Source organism: Ursus maritimus, unplaced genomic scaffold, assembly GCF_017311325.1.
Source record: "Ursus maritimus isolate PB19 unplaced genomic scaffold, ASM1731132v1 scaffold_8, whole genome shotgun sequence".
In the NCBI taxonomy this organism is placed as follows: Eukaryota; Metazoa; Chordata; class Mammalia; order Carnivora; family Ursidae; genus Ursus; species Ursus maritimus.
In genome coordinates, this window is record NW_024426996.1 from 75,139,095 (window position 1) to 75,156,886 (window position 17,792).

General features: G+C 45.4%; 1 protein-coding gene across 1 annotated transcript in view; it reads left to right on the top strand.

The window, feature by feature from the left end:
• CLNK (cytokine dependent hematopoietic cell linker) overlaps positions 1-17,792 on the top strand; it is a 154,509-nt gene that overhangs the window by 85,765 nt on the left and 50,952 nt on the right. Inside the window, exons 5-7 of the mRNA XM_040625287.1 lie at positions 7,546-7,583; positions 12,153-12,297; positions 13,513-13,619. Of these exons, the coding sequence (XP_040481221.1) occupies positions 7,546-7,583; positions 12,153-12,297; positions 13,513-13,619 (290 nt within the window). The remainder of the gene's footprint in view (positions 1-7,545; positions 7,584-12,152; positions 12,298-13,512; positions 13,620-17,792) is intronic.

The following is a 17,792-nucleotide window of genomic DNA, read 5'->3' on the forward strand; positions in this document are numbered from 1 at the left end:
GTGCGCTCAGACCTGCACCGGCTATACCATGTATGCATGTGTGTGTGCGAGTGATCAGACTACAAGCAAATATTTTTAGTGGTTGTCTTGGTATGGGCGACTTTATAGTAATTTTTATTCCCTTCTTTTTTGCTTATCTGTATCTTATCATTTTTCTACAGTAACATATTTTTGTATGCTAAAAACAATCTATCTATCTATCTATCTATATATATCTATATATCTATATATATATATATATATATATATATATATAAAACAATCTATAGATAGATAACAATCTAACCAAAAAAAAAATATATCAGTATCTTCTGTGAGGCTGATTTATAGAGAACAGTGCCATGTTTTTCCATAAAATAAACTCAGGAGTTTCTCTCCTTCTGCTGATTAAAGAAGGAAATTAAAGAAGATAGCCCTATTTAGAAAGTGGTCCTTCTCTCTTAAGGCACGTACAAAATAAAAACCCTGATAAAAATATACATTTCAATTAAATGGACAAGAAATTTCATTTTGTCCAAGATCTCTTGTTTTGTTTTTGGTTTTTGGCTTTTGTTTCCTAAGGAAAGCAGTCTTGAAAGTTGGTTTTTCCCACTTTTAAAAGAAAAATTAATAAGGATTTTAGGAGCAGGTGGAGGAAAGGCAGGAATGGGATATGTGAGCATCCCATGCCCCCTGCTGGCCGTTTCTAGACATTGCAATACTCGTATTAATTTAGCAGAGGCTGGTTCTCCCCCAAGTGGCAAAATGGGCAGACAGAAACAATGCGAAAGGTTGATGGTTGAATTGCTGGAAAAAGGTGTTCCCCCTTTCTCATAAACACAGGCCAGGATTTCAAATCGTGCATGATTGGTAAACCCAGGGATTCAGAGTAGTTGTTAAAATGTGCTGTGTACCAGAATCACAGTAGTCACGAATGCGTATTCTCAAGCCCGCTCCAGGGTCTGCGCTTTCACAGGTCTGTGGTGAGACCAGCGAGTCCTTGCCCTTCCCAAGATAATTCCAACGCATGTAGTGTTAGGCTGTCTTTGGAAAATCACTGGTTGAAGCAACAATAAATAAAAAGGAAACTATCAGGACTGTCTCCACCAAGAAGCTGCTGTCAATTCTCCGGACAATGACCGTCTCAGAATATTTTGTTTGAATTTCAGGAGAAACCTCGTGGTTCCTAAAAGACAAACACTGGTGAAGGCAGCACAGGTAGAGAAAAGAACCCGGGGCCCCAGGTCTGGAGCCCAGAATTTGAAAACTGGTTCTCCCACGACATCAGCAAGACCTAGGACCTGTGAATGAGGGAAAATGGAAAGAAACTGACCTCCATAATGAGTCCCTAGTTTGTGCCAAGCATTATATAGACGTCTCTAATTTAGCTGCCGGGCGCTGATAATACTCACGGTACAGATGAGGTAAACTGAGCACAAGAGAAGTTAGATCCCCCGGGAATAAGCCAGCAGAGAGGAACTCAGATCTGTCACAGCACTCTCATTCGTGCTGGGGACGAGCAGTGTTTTCATCTATAACATGAGGCTGCCAACCAACCCTGTCGAATCCCTGAGCCTCACAGATGGAAGGGGCGCCACCTTGACAGACCACCGGGGAGAATCGACAGAGCCATGTCAACAGAGTTGAGTGTTGAAAAAGCCCCCCCCCGCTTTTATTTAAGATTTTATCTCTTTATTGACAGAGAGGCAGAGCAGCAGGCAGAGGGAGAGGGAGAAGCAGGCTCCCCACTGAGCAGGGAGCCCGATGCAGAACCCGATTCCAGGACTCCGGGATCATGACCGGAGCCAAACGCAGACACTTAACCGACTGAGCCACCCAGGCGCCCCAAGGCCCCGTTTTTGTTTTAAAATGATAACTCAGTAATGAGCAAGCTCCCAATCCAGATCTGAAAGCAGAAGACTCACTATCTGGATTGAGTGGAAAGACTTGGTCGTGAAGTTGAACTTGAAACGTGAAACACAGCCATTCATTGGGGGGACACACAGCCAGGGGGGTATTTTTTTAAACCGCTCAATGGCTGTTTGGGGCAGACACTACTCTTGTCATTCTACGAGCTAATAGTTAACTAAGGCTTACAGGCTTGCCTGAGGTCACGTGGCCAGAAACGGGCCCGGCCGGGTTTTGAACCCAGAACCTCTAACTTCTCATTCAGCTTCCATGAACTATGCATTCATGCCTTTCTTCATAGGCTCCGCGACATTTTTGGTGAATTCCAAAGCTGATCTCTGCAAGGAGATAAAACAGTAAAGGCTGAAAGACATGTTCAGAAAGAAATCACGGGGGCTTCAACGTGACATGTTTATTTTCTTCTGTGTAAGTCAAGTCCAGAGGCAAGCCATCCAAGGCTGTCTGGCTGCTCTGCTCCCCCAGGTCCTCAGAGATGCTGCTCCCTCCCTTGTATTGGCCTCAATCCCATTGCCTAAAATAGCGACAGCTGTGCTCCAGGCCCCAGGACCGAGGAAGGGAAGAAAAAGAAATCAACAGTGCACCACAATTTCTCTTCTGAAAGTTTCCTGAAAATTTTGAGTTGATTTTCCGCCTCTTCCATTTACCAAAACTTAGACTCATGGGCACACGTGACCGCGAGGAAGACCAGGGTGTAGCAAGTACTTGGTCTAGGTTCCCACGTACGAAGCTGACCGTCAGGGCTTCCAGGACGAGCGGGGAAAGAGGACGTGGGGAGACACACAGCCGTCTCTGCAAGAGTTCCTAGTGACGGGTCCTTGGGACCCGCTGGCCTCTCCCTTATCACCTCGTATGGACGAGCAAGACCAACAGGCAACGTCTGGAGCCACAGCCGACGCTCAGCTTCGCCCCACCCCGCCGCCCTCCGAAACCTCGTGACTGCAAGGAACACAGAAGCTGGGTCTGCTTGGGGAACCTGGCTGCTTTGGGAATGCCATCATCCGAAAAGCCCGCTGACTCCACTGCCCAGAGAAACGGGAAGTTGTAAAGGACCGCGGGCTCCCCACTTTCACTTCCCTTCTCCCACCAGAGAAGCAGATTCTCTCGATGGGACCTGCTGGGAACTGTTGCAGCCGGTGATTGCCTTTGAATGTGACCATCCCATGAGCCAGCCCTGGGGGGGCGCAGCTAGCACCCCTGTCTCAGTAAAGGCACTAAAACACACCAGCCTTGCGCTTCCAGGGGCTTCCGTTCAAGGAAGTGTTTACAAGGGCAGCTAGTCCGAGCTTCTAACTGTATCTGACTGGGGCGGCACGTCTCCCATGGGGAGGGAGCTGGAGCTTCTAAATCAGCGGTCAGCCGACATCAGTGTGGGTCGATGTCACCGCAGAAGCGTGTGAAGAAAGTAACTGGTTTGCACTGGGGCCAAGTTTTGCTTTCTTTCCTTACTTCTTCCTTTTTTTTTTTTTTTTTTTGGAAGAACCCAAGATGCAAGTGGTCTGGGGACTTTAACTTGATGGCCATCGGCCAGAGGCCTTTATCACACCTCTGCGGTCCTGACAGCCAAGGGCTGGGATCATCAGGAACCTCCGGAGATGACACATATCCATCTTCTCTTCCATTCTAAAAATAACTTTCAAGGGAATGTTGTCTTTTGTAAAAAGATGTTTCCTTGAGAGGAACGCAAGAGCTGGTGGTTCTCTGGAGCGGTCTGGTGTCAGTGGCTGACAAACGGCCCTCCGCAGACACACGAGCATGACTCTTCCAGGAGGATGATGTGAAAAGCTGCGGGTAAACGTCCTTCGTCTTTTTGGAAAATGGCTCTCTCGGAGAAGCCAGCCTATCCTTTGGCCCCAGGAAGACTCAAAGACCGGGAAGGGTTTGGGGTGCCTCTGCGGTGGGGGTCTGGGGCCCGCGGGAGGGAGTGTCAAGCTCAGCCAGCCAGGGAGGAGATCGGGTTCTGCTTGCAGTTCTACCGCTGGTTCTCGATGCTGGCGTGTTTCCACACTGTATTCCACAGCCGGCCGCACACTTGCTGTGCACCTGCTATAAACTGGGCTACAGGAGGGATCGAGGGCCTGAAACCTCAGCACTGCCTTGGGGGAGGCAGGCACCAGAGTCTGTAGCTATAGAACATATTTATTGGCTTGCTTTGTCCCTACATGCTAGGCGGAAACCAAGAAGAGTGTATTAATCAGAAAGGGCTAACATCTATAATGCATAAACTACAAATGTTAGTAGTTTAATAAAATAAAGATTTATTTCTTGCTCACTTCACCATCCAATGTGGATCGAAGGAAGTCTTTTCCCCAAACACTCCTTCGGGATTCACTCTCCTTTTACCCAGTGGCTTCCATTATCCCTGAAGACCTCAGGGTCTTCTGTCTCTAGACAGCCACCGAGGCAAGATGAGCGTAGAGAGGGTCAAGAGAAGGGGAGGGTCAAGTGGGTCATCCAGGAGTGACACACGTGCACCCACCTTGTCCCAGGGGCTAGAGCACCATGCCATGGCCTCCTGGAGCAAGGGACACTGGGAAATGTGTGCCAGCCGAGGAAATGGGGCCTGGTGCTTCTTCTTACGCCATCCTCAAAGCCATGTGGGATGCTTGAGGGAGTGAGGACCGGGACTGGAGAGGTGCTCCTTCATTTTTACCTAAGATTGGTGGTCAGGGAGGCTCTCCTCAGGAAGATGAGGTTTAAGACATGATCTGATGGTTGAAAAGGACCCAGACGTGGGCAGAGCCGAGGAAAGAATGTTCTGGACAGCAGCCCCGTGCATGCAGATCTCTGAGGTGGGAGGCGCCTGGCATACTGGAGAGGCTTGAAAAGAAGCTGATGTAGCTAATTTCAGAGGTGTGGAAGAAACTGGAAAGAGATGCAATCACAGAGGGGGCAGGAAGCAGGCTATGCTGGGGGCAGGGGCCACCGCAGGAATCTGGATTCGTGGGGCATTCCACGCCCCATGAGTGACATGAACTGATTTACAGTTTTAAAACTACGCTTTTAAAATTACATTTCAAAACTACATTGTTAGTAACATGGGTATTACAGCAGATAAGGACAACTCCTTCCCTAAAGAAGGGCCAAGGACCGGGGCGCCTGGGGGGCTCAGTCGATCAAGTGTCCGACTCTTGATTTGGGCTCAGGTCGTGATATCGGGGTGGTGAGTTCGAGTTCCGTGTCAGACTCCACGCTCAGTGCAGAGTCTGCTTGAGATAGTCTCTCTCTCCCTCTGCCCCTCCCCCAGCTCACATGCTAAATAAATAAATAAATAAAATCCTTAAAAAAAAAAAAAAAGGCCGAGTACATACCCATCAAAGAAGTAATCAAATGTTGCCTAGTTTTATTTAGATGTCACAGTGAGTGAGAGAAAGTAACTGCCCTGACAATTCCATGACATTAAAGTCACCTAGACTGGTCAGAGAGGGAAGCCCCAGGAGGATCTCAAAGGGCACCGAGCGTACGGAAAGCAACACAGAGGAGGTGGGGACTCTAGGTGGAATCAACCCGAGCAAAGACTCGGAAGTGGCATGAAACATAATTGGGGGATCCAGGAGAGACTCAGGCTGCAAGCTTGTGAAGGAAGAGACCCCAAAGCTCTCTGCGGGGATGTCAGTATAATGACCATGTTTGATGAGGCCAATTGCCTAACATGAAGTTGTATGAACTCTGAATCAGAGAGCAGAGCCGCTTTCCTAGAACCTGTGGGCCAGAGCAGACCCCCACAATTCTGGTGCTCATTTGTTCCTTCCAGGCCAACTGGTCCTTAAGGGTGACCTTATTAATTTAACTCAGTTCAAGAGAGAGTACAGATTGCTACTGTGAAGGGCTGGAAAATCTGCGGGTTTCTCCACCAGGGCTCTAGGTAGGGGTATAATTGTGCTGGGACAGGAAGGTGTCATCAGTGCCCCAGGACAGTGGTAGCTGGAAGTCCCACCACCGGGATGGGCTGGAACTAGGCGGCAGGTGCAGACAGACTCCTGGTCCTGCCTGCTCATTATCTCAAGGAAATTAGCTTTGGCTAGTTAACACTTCCCCGATGCACTGGTCCTAAGCAAATTCCAGAGCGCTGTGTTTCCACTGAGCCAAACTTTCATTAATTTACACATTATACTCTACATAAGGCTTGGGCATGCTGACACAAATCCCCAGCTATTAATTGCATATTTTGGTATGGTAAAAGAATTCAGGATGGAAGGGCAAAAGTCTAGGAACAGGATGAAGCCAGAGCAAGATGCAGAAATACACATCACCCTGTGGTCCTCTACGTGACTTGGACACAGGCCAAGATGGCCTGAGATTCGGAACAGCCAAAAGAGGAAGGAAAATATGATCTCTTGTAAAATTGGTGTTTTCCATTAAATCAAAGCAAACCAATTGCTGAGAAGCACGCAGCTTCTGAGACCTGCTAGAAGCGTCTCACATATGTGCTAATAAAGAGGATGTGATAAGAACATTTTCCACTTATAGTGTTCCTCAACGCAGACTAACAGCATGACACAATAATGCAAGTTAGGAAAATGAAATCTAGAGGAAGCAAAAACCCCTGCAGATCATGTGAGCAGTTCTTTGGTGTTTCTGCATCATCAGAGGGTAAAGTTTAAAGCAGAGCACTGATCTAGTGCCTAGATGACTTCCAGGCAATCTTCCATAAAACAAGTCCAAGTGAGGGGGTCAAGCACTGACAAACGTCACATGAACAATACTTACTCAACAAACACCTGTCAAGAACTCATTTGTTCGTGGGGTGGCTAGGCGGCTCAGTCAGTGAAGTGTCTGACTCTTGATTTCGGCTGAGTCCTGATCCCGGGGTCATGGGATGAGCCAGAAGTCAGGCTCTGCACTCGGGATGGAGTCTGCCTGTCTGTCTGTCTGTCTGTCTGTCTCTCTCTCTCCCCCTCTGCTCCCCTCCTGATCTCTTTCTCTTTCTCTTTCTCTCTCTCAAATAGATAAATAAAATCTTCTTTTAAAAAAGAACTCATTTGTTCAATGTTGGGCCCTGTGCCTGGAGCTAGGGACAGATGAGTGAGTAGACCTGTCCCCCCCTGCCCGTGAAATACTTCCAGTCTGTTCCAGCAGACGGACGTGTGGCAGATTATAGCAAACAGCAATGTGTGTGCCAGAGGGTGGGGAAGGGGCAAGCAAACCTCTTCGGGGGCCCAGATGCCTGCGGAGTCATGACTGGGCGCATCTGATCGGGGGAAGGCAGGGGTCCTTCCAACCTGATGCTGACCCTCCATAGAAGGAGCGAGCCTTCCTAGTCTGGATTTGATTGTCTGGCCTCCTTTTTCATCACCCCTGCTTTGCAAGAACAGCAGACAGAAGTATGGACATACATACTGCATTTTAGGCAATGCTGTCACGAGGAATTAATGGCCATGAGCACAAAATGTCCAGGAAACACAAGGCCCACCCTTTTCAAAGTGTTTTTTTTTAAGATTTATTTATTTATTTTGAGAGAGAGAGAGAGAGCATGAGCCAGAGGGGCAGAGGGACAAGGAAAGAGAATCCCAAGCAGACTCTGCACAGAAGGTGGGGCTGGAGGCAGGTCTCGATCCCACGACCTCTGAGATCACAAACCGAGGCACCCCTAGTCTTCTCGATGCTTTGCAGTAATGCTTTGTCTACTTTTGTTGGCAGGCCAGTACCAGGCTATCGACGAGCCTCTTCTGGAACGTGTAAGTCAGCCACTTCCCCTCCCTACTTGTCTGTCTTTGACATCGACAACGTGAGTGGCTCTTTTCAAGACACTTGGTGAATTTAAAGCAAAAACAACCACCACCACGAACTCTTCCAAATGGCATGATTTCCTAGCAGAGAAACCTGCATTTCAGTTCTTGGGTATAAACTGTCTTCCCACGATATACATTGTAAATCAAAGCATCACGCTGCACACCTTAAACTTACACAGTGATGTATCTCAGTTATTTCTCGATTGAACTGGAAAAAACAGATAAGTGGATAATAAGGCATTGATAGAGAGGCAAAAAAAAAAAGAAAAAGAAAAAAAAAGAACCTGTCTCCCAATTCCTCAGCTATGAAATGCAGATAAAAATTAACTCACATGGCCACTGCAAAGATGAAATAAGATGAAAATACCACCACATGGTGCTGGCAAGGGTTGACGAGAAAAGCACTTCCTAAGGCTCATGGTGAAATCTTAAATTGGAACTTTCTAGAAAGCCATTTCATAATAACCAATCAACATAAAAATGTCCACTTCCTTTGGCCCAGTAATCCTATGGTTGGGAATTTAAACTAAGAAAGTAATGTGAAATTTGGATTAATATGTAAACATACTCATTTGTATTTTATAATAATATAGTTAAACAGAAACCCTGGAATCATTCTAGATATTCAACAATAGAAAAAAAAACACTAACTAGATTATGACGTATTCATATGATAAAGCCATTAAGAGTATTGATAAGAATTTTAATGACAAAAGAAAATTTGAAATTTATAACATGAACTCAGCTACCTAATGTTATAAGTAAATGTATTGTTAAATTGTACATCATTTAAATAGTTTCAACTTGCATATCTATAGATGATATATGGAATAGGTAGCTAGATGAGAGGGAGAGAGAGAATCTGCCTGTAAAATCATTGGTTCTTTACTGTTTGAAAGACTTCTATAAGAATCTAATTAAAGCTATGGATCCTCGGGGTGCCTGGGTGGCACAGCGGTTAAGCATCTGCCTTCGGCTCAGGGCGTGATCCCGGCGTTCTGGGATCAAGCCCCACATCAGGCTCTTCTGCTATGAGCCTGCTTCTTCCTCTCCCACTCCCCCTGCTTGTGTTCCCTCTCTCGCTGGCTGTCTCTATCTCTGTCGAATAAATAAATAAAAAATCTTAAAAAAAAAAAAAAAGCTATGGATCCTCACCCCAGGACACACACACATACACACACACACACATAATTAATCAATCAACCAATCAATTGCAAAATATTTTATAAAGTAGGAGGCTTATGGACAGAAAATCCTGAATTTTTAGTTAAGAACCCCTGCTATTGATAGTAGGTTGATAATAGATTATTAGATAAATAGATGCAATGCATTATATTTAAAATAAAATTCTGTCTCTTTCTCATTCCAGAAAGAGATAAACCAAAATATTTATATTTGGTCCTGGGGGCAAGATTCGCAGGGTCTGTGTAGATTCTCTACAGACCTGGAGTGGTGGCTACTGTCCCTGCTTGTGTCCCTCTGTGCCCTGACCCCACAAAGTCTAGCAAGGAGATTAGACTAAAGATCTCTGTCTCAGATTCTTGTAACAGGTCCAAGATTTCCCGAAGGGACTGCGCTCTGCGGAGTCTTGGTAGTCGCCATGATAGTATGTAAATGATGCCCTTGCAACAAATGTCCGTCTGTCAAATCCCAGAAGAGTTGCTCCAGGTCAGAACGCACTTCTGTGTGCAATTCTGAGGGAGAACAGCCCAGCCACCTTCCCCCCTTTGCCAGGTCAATTGTGACAACACCTGGAGTTCCCCTCCTCGCAGGCTTGCTTTGCCCTGGGCATTCAGCTCTACCAAAACTCAGTACATTAACTAGAGAGACAGGATCTACCATGGGCAGGTGCCACGGGCAGGTGTCAAAGTAGAAGCTTTATGGACATTCTACTAGATTAATCTCCAACTATAACCAAATAAAGCAGATTCGGCCATCTCCAATGTACAGATGGAGCATCTGAGTCAGAGGCTTTAAGTAACCTCCCCAAGGTCATAAAGTGGATCCACAGTTTAGATCTAGGAGTGGGCGACTCCATCCTGGAATCATGCTGTCCCCAAGCAGACTAATCCTATCGTTCCCAACCAAGAACTCCCAGTCCGCGCCCTGCTTGCCTCTAAGACCAGACCAAGAAGGCAGGGTTTCATAGCTGTAATGCCGGGTTGCTGGGGGAACAGCATCCAAGCAACCATGCCAATGGTCCGACTCCAACTTTGTGTTCAGTGACCTAACCTCTTTCCTTTGGGTCATCAAGCTCCCCCTTTCTATCCTGTTCCTACTCCTGGGTCACTGTGTTGGTCCCTGTTCTCTTAGACCTGAGCCCCTTGAATTTTATAACTTCATAAACTGCCCGAGCCCTCAGTTCTTGTAGGACTCAAGCCTTGCTCTCCTTTAGGACCGCTCAGATAGGAATCAAGGGCAGCACACTGAGAGCCAAACTCGTAGTCTTCAGGGAGCCCACCTCCTTTGTGCTGTCCCATGGAGAACACTGACTTACTCTTGCATCGAATAAGCAGAGTTACTTAAAGTCCAAGGAAAGCCTGAAAGGCTGGTGAGTCCCCGTGGCACTCCTCCTTGCCTGGAAATCAGGCCCGTCTATGGTGCTGGCTTTACCTGTACCAAACTGCTTTGACAGAGCAATGATGGAAAAAGTCATGCACCTGGAGGCTTGGGGCTGGTAAACAACTTGTCTACATACACTAGAGAATTGGAATCGTACAGAGCTGGAATTTAAACATAAGCCTCTAATTCCAAGTCCTTCCACTATAATAAAACCACCTCCTAGATTGTTGTGTTTATACAATGAAATAAAGTACATAAAGCATCTAGCACATATAACGTCCTTAATAAACATTAGAGGGGCTTTAAGAGGAGGATGGCGACCTTGCTTTATCTCTGAATGTCTTCAATTGTCCTTAGTACAGCAGCAGCCACAGTAATATTTATAGCTACCATTTTTTGAGTGCTGACCATCAGGCATTTTGCTCAAAATTTTACATGCATTGTCTCATTTAACTTCTGGCTGCCGATGTCACTCTAGAACTCTGGGTGATTGTATTAGTGTGTGTGTGTGTGTGTGTGTGTGTGTGTATCACCTAATTCAAAAATAAATTTGAAGTGGCCTCTGATATAGATATCTCCCTAGAGAAATTATAGTATAAATGAAAAATTTTAAAAGATACTCATCATTACACTCTAAATCTAGTAAAAATCTATTATTCTATGTACTTGCTTATTTAACAAGCACACACTGAGAATCTACTATTGGCAAACAAACAAAAAAACCTCAGATATAGTTAAGGCTATAATGCAGTAACTTTAAGTCTTCAGTCTTTGACTATAAAATAATTGGGAGTCCAAAGAAAGAGTGAGTGGGCTGCCCAGTTCACGTAGCGTGACTATGATTGGCTGGGAAGGAGTGAAATGCTCTCTGCCGAGTTACAAAGGAACCTAAAAACTCAGAATCTGAGCCCAGGCTGCCACTCTCTGCCATTGCGCTCTCTAGTTAAAAGTCAACATTATGGATGTTGCAACACAAGGAATGTCCTAGATTCTTCACCCTTCATCTTAAGCTCAGAACAATTTTAATACCTGGAGCTGGATTCTAATTGGATGTGGCAGACGACCTGGTTCTGCCCATCAAAGGCACCTATGGCCCATGTGGCTTTCAGAAGTCACCATTCCCAGTGTCTCTATTTGTAAAAGAACGATCTAAGTTCTTAAACCTGGGGCCAAACTGGGGGATGTGCATGCAAATCTCTTGTAACTGGACCTGTTATTCACAGCCATGGCCATTTGGAGTCTTAGCGGAAACTCTGAGATGAGGGATCTTTCTGTATGAAAGACCGCTGAGATTAGTATTGGGGCTGAAACACAGCACAATGCTGAACCCAAATCCCAACACACAGATGCAGATTCCAGAACATCTGTGATGATGATTACGTCTCCTGCTGAGTGGTACCAAGCCATCCCCAGTGTTCAGACTTGGAGCTCATTATTAGTATATAGAAATACAACTGAAATTTGTGTATTGACCATGTATCCTCACACCTTGCTGAATTATTAGTTTTAAAAAGTTATTAGTTCTAATAATTAGTTCTAATAATTATTAATTCTAATTTTAGTTCCTTCAAATGTTCTACATACAAGATCCCATCATCTGCAAATAGATCTCCTTTCTGCTTTGAAAGGCTCATGTGATTACATTGGACCACTCAGGTGATCCAGGATAATATCCTTAATTTAAGGAAAGCTGATGAGTAATCTTAAGTACATCCTCAGTGTCCCTTCATAGCAGCACCCAGATTATTATTTGATCTAATAACCAAAAATGGGACTATTTGAGGACATCTATAGGATTCTGCCTACCACAAGAATTTAACTGCCCAGACCCCAGATTCTTAAATGTTTCCAGCTAAGAGAATCTATACCACTCCGCCAGCTAGCACTGTAGCCTCTCACGTTTGTTATGACTGTACCTTCCCTTGACTCACTCAGCCGTTCCCTCCTGCTCAGGAAAGGAACTTTGCTGCGACAGTTCTGGATGGAGCGAACGACCACAGGGATGGCGACTATGAAGACCCTGAGCTTCACATGGTAAAGGCGTGGCAATCGATACAAATTTTACCGGCCAGGCCTATAAAGGAATCGGAATATGCAGGTAACATCTGGGGTCTAAAATCTGGGGATGCACATCCACAGTGCGATACTGCACAGTAATTAAAGCCCCAGCTTCCGAATGAAACAACTCTAGGCTAAAATCCTGCCTCTGTGGCTTCCTAGCCGTGCGGCTTGAGCAAGCCTAAAAAATTCATTTTCTCTCCCTGAAAGTGGTGTTCATAATAACAGAACTTACTCTCTGAGAGTTCTTTCAAGTTCTCACCAGGGCACTTGGCACAGGGTCGGAGCCCTGTAACTACTGGTTGTTCCTATCACAATGCTCTTCCTGAGTCCTACGACAACCGGCGAGCACGGCAGAGAGTGGACAGGCAGGGCTGTGGGCAGCATGGGAAATTTAAGAAAGAGTTTGCATAATGGAGAGTGGCGTGCAAGGGAAGAATTTGCAACTTGGCTGACTTGTTTTATAGGTAGCCAGCATATATATGGTCCCAGGACTTGGCAGCAAAGCCAAGCTTTTTAAGAGTAAGGAAGACATAATTTCACATCCACCCTGCCTCTTTCCAACTGGGGCGCACAGGGCAGCCTCAGCGAGTTCTCCGAATTGTAGATACAGCACAGGGCTGTCAGGGAATAGAGGAAGAAGCGCTTGTGATTTCGGAGGGCCTGACCCACTGGGATGTGTCTAGAGAAGTTCCTTTGGAAAGAAGCACCTTGTAAATAGTGATGAAACTCCTTTGTTCATTCACTCGACAAGCAATTACTGAGTACCTGCCATGTGCAGTTACTGTGTTAGGATTGATCAGGTGACACAAAGATAAACAAAGCATGATCCACATTGTCAGGAAGGTCATGGTCCAGTGGCAGATGCAGAGAGATCATCAGAGAAATAGGATAGACTACGTTAGGTGTGTACCGTAGAAAGAAGAACCAGGGGTGGGTGTTGGTAGGTGGGATCTAGAAAGATGCACAAAGGGCGTAACACGGCAAAGGGCTTGAAGGATGAGAAGGAGCTCCCAGGGGCTGAGAGTGAAGGACTCTCAAGTCCAGACTCTGGCATTCACACGTACGGACCAGGAGGAATACACGTCCTCCTCCTTGGGCTTCGATCTCCTAATCTGTCCGCTCGAAGTACAACTGCCTGCCTCATACCTATGTTGTGATGATTCAATGAGTTTGTAGGTGTGCACATATCTTGTAAATTGTAATGTGCTGAGTCCACATAAGGTAAGACTTTGATTTTTTTCTCTTTTCACAGATACACGCTGTTTCAAGGGTGTGATGGACACTCCCCATCCCCTAGACATCAAGACCTCTGTCCCCATGGAGCGCCATCACTGGCACACACAGATGGGGCTGGAAAAAGTGAGTAAAGATTTGACCATGTGAACCAGACATGGGCAGGGCAATTCCTAGCAGCTGGGAGCTTCCGCATCTCTCATTCCCAAGGCATCTTGCTGGTGATGAGCACGCGGAGGTCAGCAAGGTGCAGGGGAACTGGCTTGTATGACTGCTGACATCGTGGTCCTGGGGAAGGCGCACCAAGAAGAGAGGAGAACTAGCATCGAGAAGGTGTTCTGTGCGGCATCAGGGTGGGGACTCTTCACAGGCATCGCACCTGAGTCTTGTCTCCTTTTCCAGAAGCAGAATTTGACTCAGATGTTGTTGATGATAACATGTCATTTTGCCCAGATTGTAGGCCCAATGCTGGCAGCTGGTCACTGGGTGGCAAGGAGTAAGTCAAACCACCTCTCTTGAGCCCCTTTGAAAGCTCGTCTGTAAAAGGGAACGAAAATCCCTACCGTGCTTTACTTCAAAAGGCCATTTGGACACCACATACGAGAAACGTGTGAAAATACCTGTGAATACAAGTGCTCTAAACATATATACGGAATCTCACTTTTAATAACCCTCTTGCTGATGCTTCATTTCCTTAATGCGGACACACAAATGAACCACTCCTGGCGTTTCAGGGGTTTACCAGGCACGGTGCTATGTGACATTTTGTGTCTGTATTCTCTGTACAGACATATTTCATGCAAGAGAGTCCCTGTGTCATATATGCCCTTTTTTTCTTTTCCTCTTAAGTTCTGCTTATAAAATGCTTTCCCATGTTATAAACAAGCATTAATGGCATAATCTTTATAGATATCTCATACCTCATTATGGGATTTTTAATTATTTTACTTAACCATTGAGTGAAAACATTTTAAAAGCGTTGATACATATTGTGAAATTCTTTCCTGAAAAATTGCTTCGATTTACCCTCCTGGAAACCTTGTATGAGAATGTGCACTTCCCAGGACTCTCACCAAAACTGTATTAATCACATTTTTAAAGGGATTTCACTGTTTTTTTTTAATTTGTACCACATTTATTAGTGAGCATGAACACGCTTTGAAATATTTATAGCGCATTCCTCCTTGTGCATTATTTGTTCACATTGTCTATCTAGTTAACTTGAGGGCTTCTGTTAATATTGATAAGCAAAGGAAACTACAGATATTACCAAGCAATGTCATTTACGCAGAACACATCCAGGAGAGTTTGGGAGAACAGGATGAGAGATGAAATATTGAACACGTCTGCTTTACACAGGCACCAAGCTAAACTTTAATCATTCATTCAACAAATTCATTCAAGAAATATGTGTTGCGTGCCTGCCATGGACCAGACACAGTGATAAGCTCCCACATGCGTTGGTAAATAACCAAGGCCCTGTGCTCATGAAACTTCTGTACTGGTGGGAGGAGACTGGAAACAAATAAATAAGCAAATAAATAAATAATAGACAATATGTTAAGTGATAAATACTTTGAAAAAAATCATTAAAGCAGGGTAAGGATAGTCAAGGAAGGTCTTCCTGAGTAGAGATGGGAATGAATGAATAAATGCATGAATGAATGAATGAATGAATGACATTTAATCCTTAAAACACCCTTGCAAGATGAGCATTATAATCCCCATTTTAACAGCTCCAACTTTTATGAGCTCTTTGAGCCAGTTACTTACCTTCTCTGAGCCCTTATTATCTTAGCTATAAAATCTCATCGCTGTTAGGATAACACAGAGCACAGTGCCTAGCATGAAGCAGGCAGTCAACAGTTGACCTCTCCTTGAGGACAGGGACCGTTTTAGCCCCAGGACCTAGCACAGTACCTAGTAAGAGGATTTCAGGAGATTGTCGTTAAATGGAGGGAAATGAACAAACTCTCAATCATTTGAACTGAATCTTGAAATATGAGTAGCTGTTTAATAGGCAAAGAGACCCAAGCTCGACTGACTTATGTCCACATGGAACCCTTTTTCAGCCTGGTCTTCAAAGTTCTCAGGTGAATATTTGCTACCGTCAGCAAGATCTGCCATTGGGGCAGCCCCCCGGGGGTTGCTGGACAGGGAGGAGACGCTTCAGGGCTCTCATCGCCGGAGCATAAAGCACATTCAGGAACAGTAAGAACTGTACAGCGGCTGGACCAGTGGCCTAAGATACAAGTTCTGGTCTGGTTATGAAAGAATAGAGAATGTTCACCCAAAAACTGAGCTTCCCTTTCCCCCAGAACTCACTGATTCATTCTCCTTTACATGTAAGTATGCCTTTGTGAGAAGAATTTTTTTTTTAAGATAATTCTCGTTGGAGTTTTTAAAACAACTCTGCAGCAATTTAAGCCTCCATCCCTATTACTTTATATTTCCTTCATAATATCTTTGTAGTTTTCTGTTACAATACAGATTTCTTCCTTTAGCCAGATCACTTTGCAAGTGGAACTGTAACCTCAGCATGTCAAGTCAAGTGAAATCATGTGAGAAAAAGGATACGGGAGACTCAGCACAATTTTGGCCGGGGGCAAGGGGGGGGGGAGTCGAATTATTAATTAAGTAAGGATTTGGCCTCCATTCAGATAAGAAGAAGTTTTCATCTTATGATCAATGCTTGAATAATCACATTTTTATGAGACACAGATTCTGTCTTTCATTATAGCCTCATGCTCAGGAGTTAATTCTTACAAGTTCTGCATTCTGCACGTTGACGTTGAGATTAAACTACCTATGAAAGGGATGTTCAATAATCCTGAGGAGAGGCCAGTTCTTACCTAGACTCCTCAGGTTGGTTACAATGGTCTTCGACCACTAAGCTTCTCCCATCTTTCCATTTAGTGAGCACTTGCTATGTACCACTGTGCTCAACAATGCGGATGAAAAATGAGCCAGTGCCCCCAGTCTAATGGAGGAGGCAGCGGCCCAAACTGGCAGTTCCAACGTCATGTGAGGTGCTAAGGCAGAGGTGAGCCTGGTACAGAAGCTGCACCACTTAGCCCAGCGAGAGGCTTTTGAGAAGCCTTCTGGAGGAAGCAGGGCAAAGTGGTCTTTGACACATCGTTGCACGGTCGGTCATCAGTGGTTCTCATCAGATCCTCATCAGGGACCATTCTGCCCCCTAGGACCAGGGGGGAGTGCTACTGACTTCTAAGGGTGGGGGACAGGGATGCTGCTAAAATGACTACTATGCCCAGGGCAGCCCTCACAGCAAGGAATTATCCAGCCCCAGCTCTCAGCGGTGCTGAGGTTGAGAAATCTGTGTTATAATGTGTTATAATATGATAGGAGCTCAGACCTGTGTGCATGTTTGAGTCCTTTAAAATTCAAGCTCTTATTCCTCTTTTTCCCTCAGAATATTTATTTGTGCCCACTATAAATATTTATCTGACAGAAAATGGGAGCAGCCCCCTTGGGAGGGGCAGAAAATATTCCCAGCCCTGGGATCCTATGCTAACACCATCAGAGGGCACTTACTGCTGGGGAAGGTGTGGGGCAAAGAAGCTCCTGCACACAAAAGGGCCAAATGGATCCAAATGTCCAAAGACACCAAATTAATTTGGCCACCAAAGGGGAAAAGTGCGGGAATGCTGAGGAAGCCCCATCCCTAGCTCCCAAGCACACAGGGCCCATCTAAGACAGAGACAAGAGAGAACCTCTCCTGCTCCTATAACCAGGCTAGCAGTGGGAGGTGGGCACAAGCATTGAGAGACCTCATCTGTAAGGCAGATACACAGAGAAGGCTGAAAGCCGAGGGTGCAACAGAACACTGAAAAACCCATCCAGCCCCAGCCTCCACAGAGTAACCCTGAAGGAACCGGAAGCTGTAAAGGAGGCTATAGCAATGACAATGTCAAAATGACACTCAACTCTTGCTAGACTGATGGACCATCAGAAGAACCACGTACATTCCAGGCATATACTGTGGTTCGGAGTTCCACAGAGGAAAAGAAACAGACATTGAGCATCACAGGGTAAGAAGTAACAGGGGATCCAGTGACCCTCCCCCCACACCCATCCACCTCAGCTACCTCAACTTGATGCCAATAAAGGGTAATGCTATGACCTATATTAGTCAGGGTTCTCTAGAAACATAAGAGATAGATAGATAGATAGAGAGAGAGAGACATAGAGACATAGAGACATAGAGACATAGAGACATAGAGACATAGAGACATCGAGACATCGAGACATAGACATAAAAGAGTGATTATGTTGGCTCCG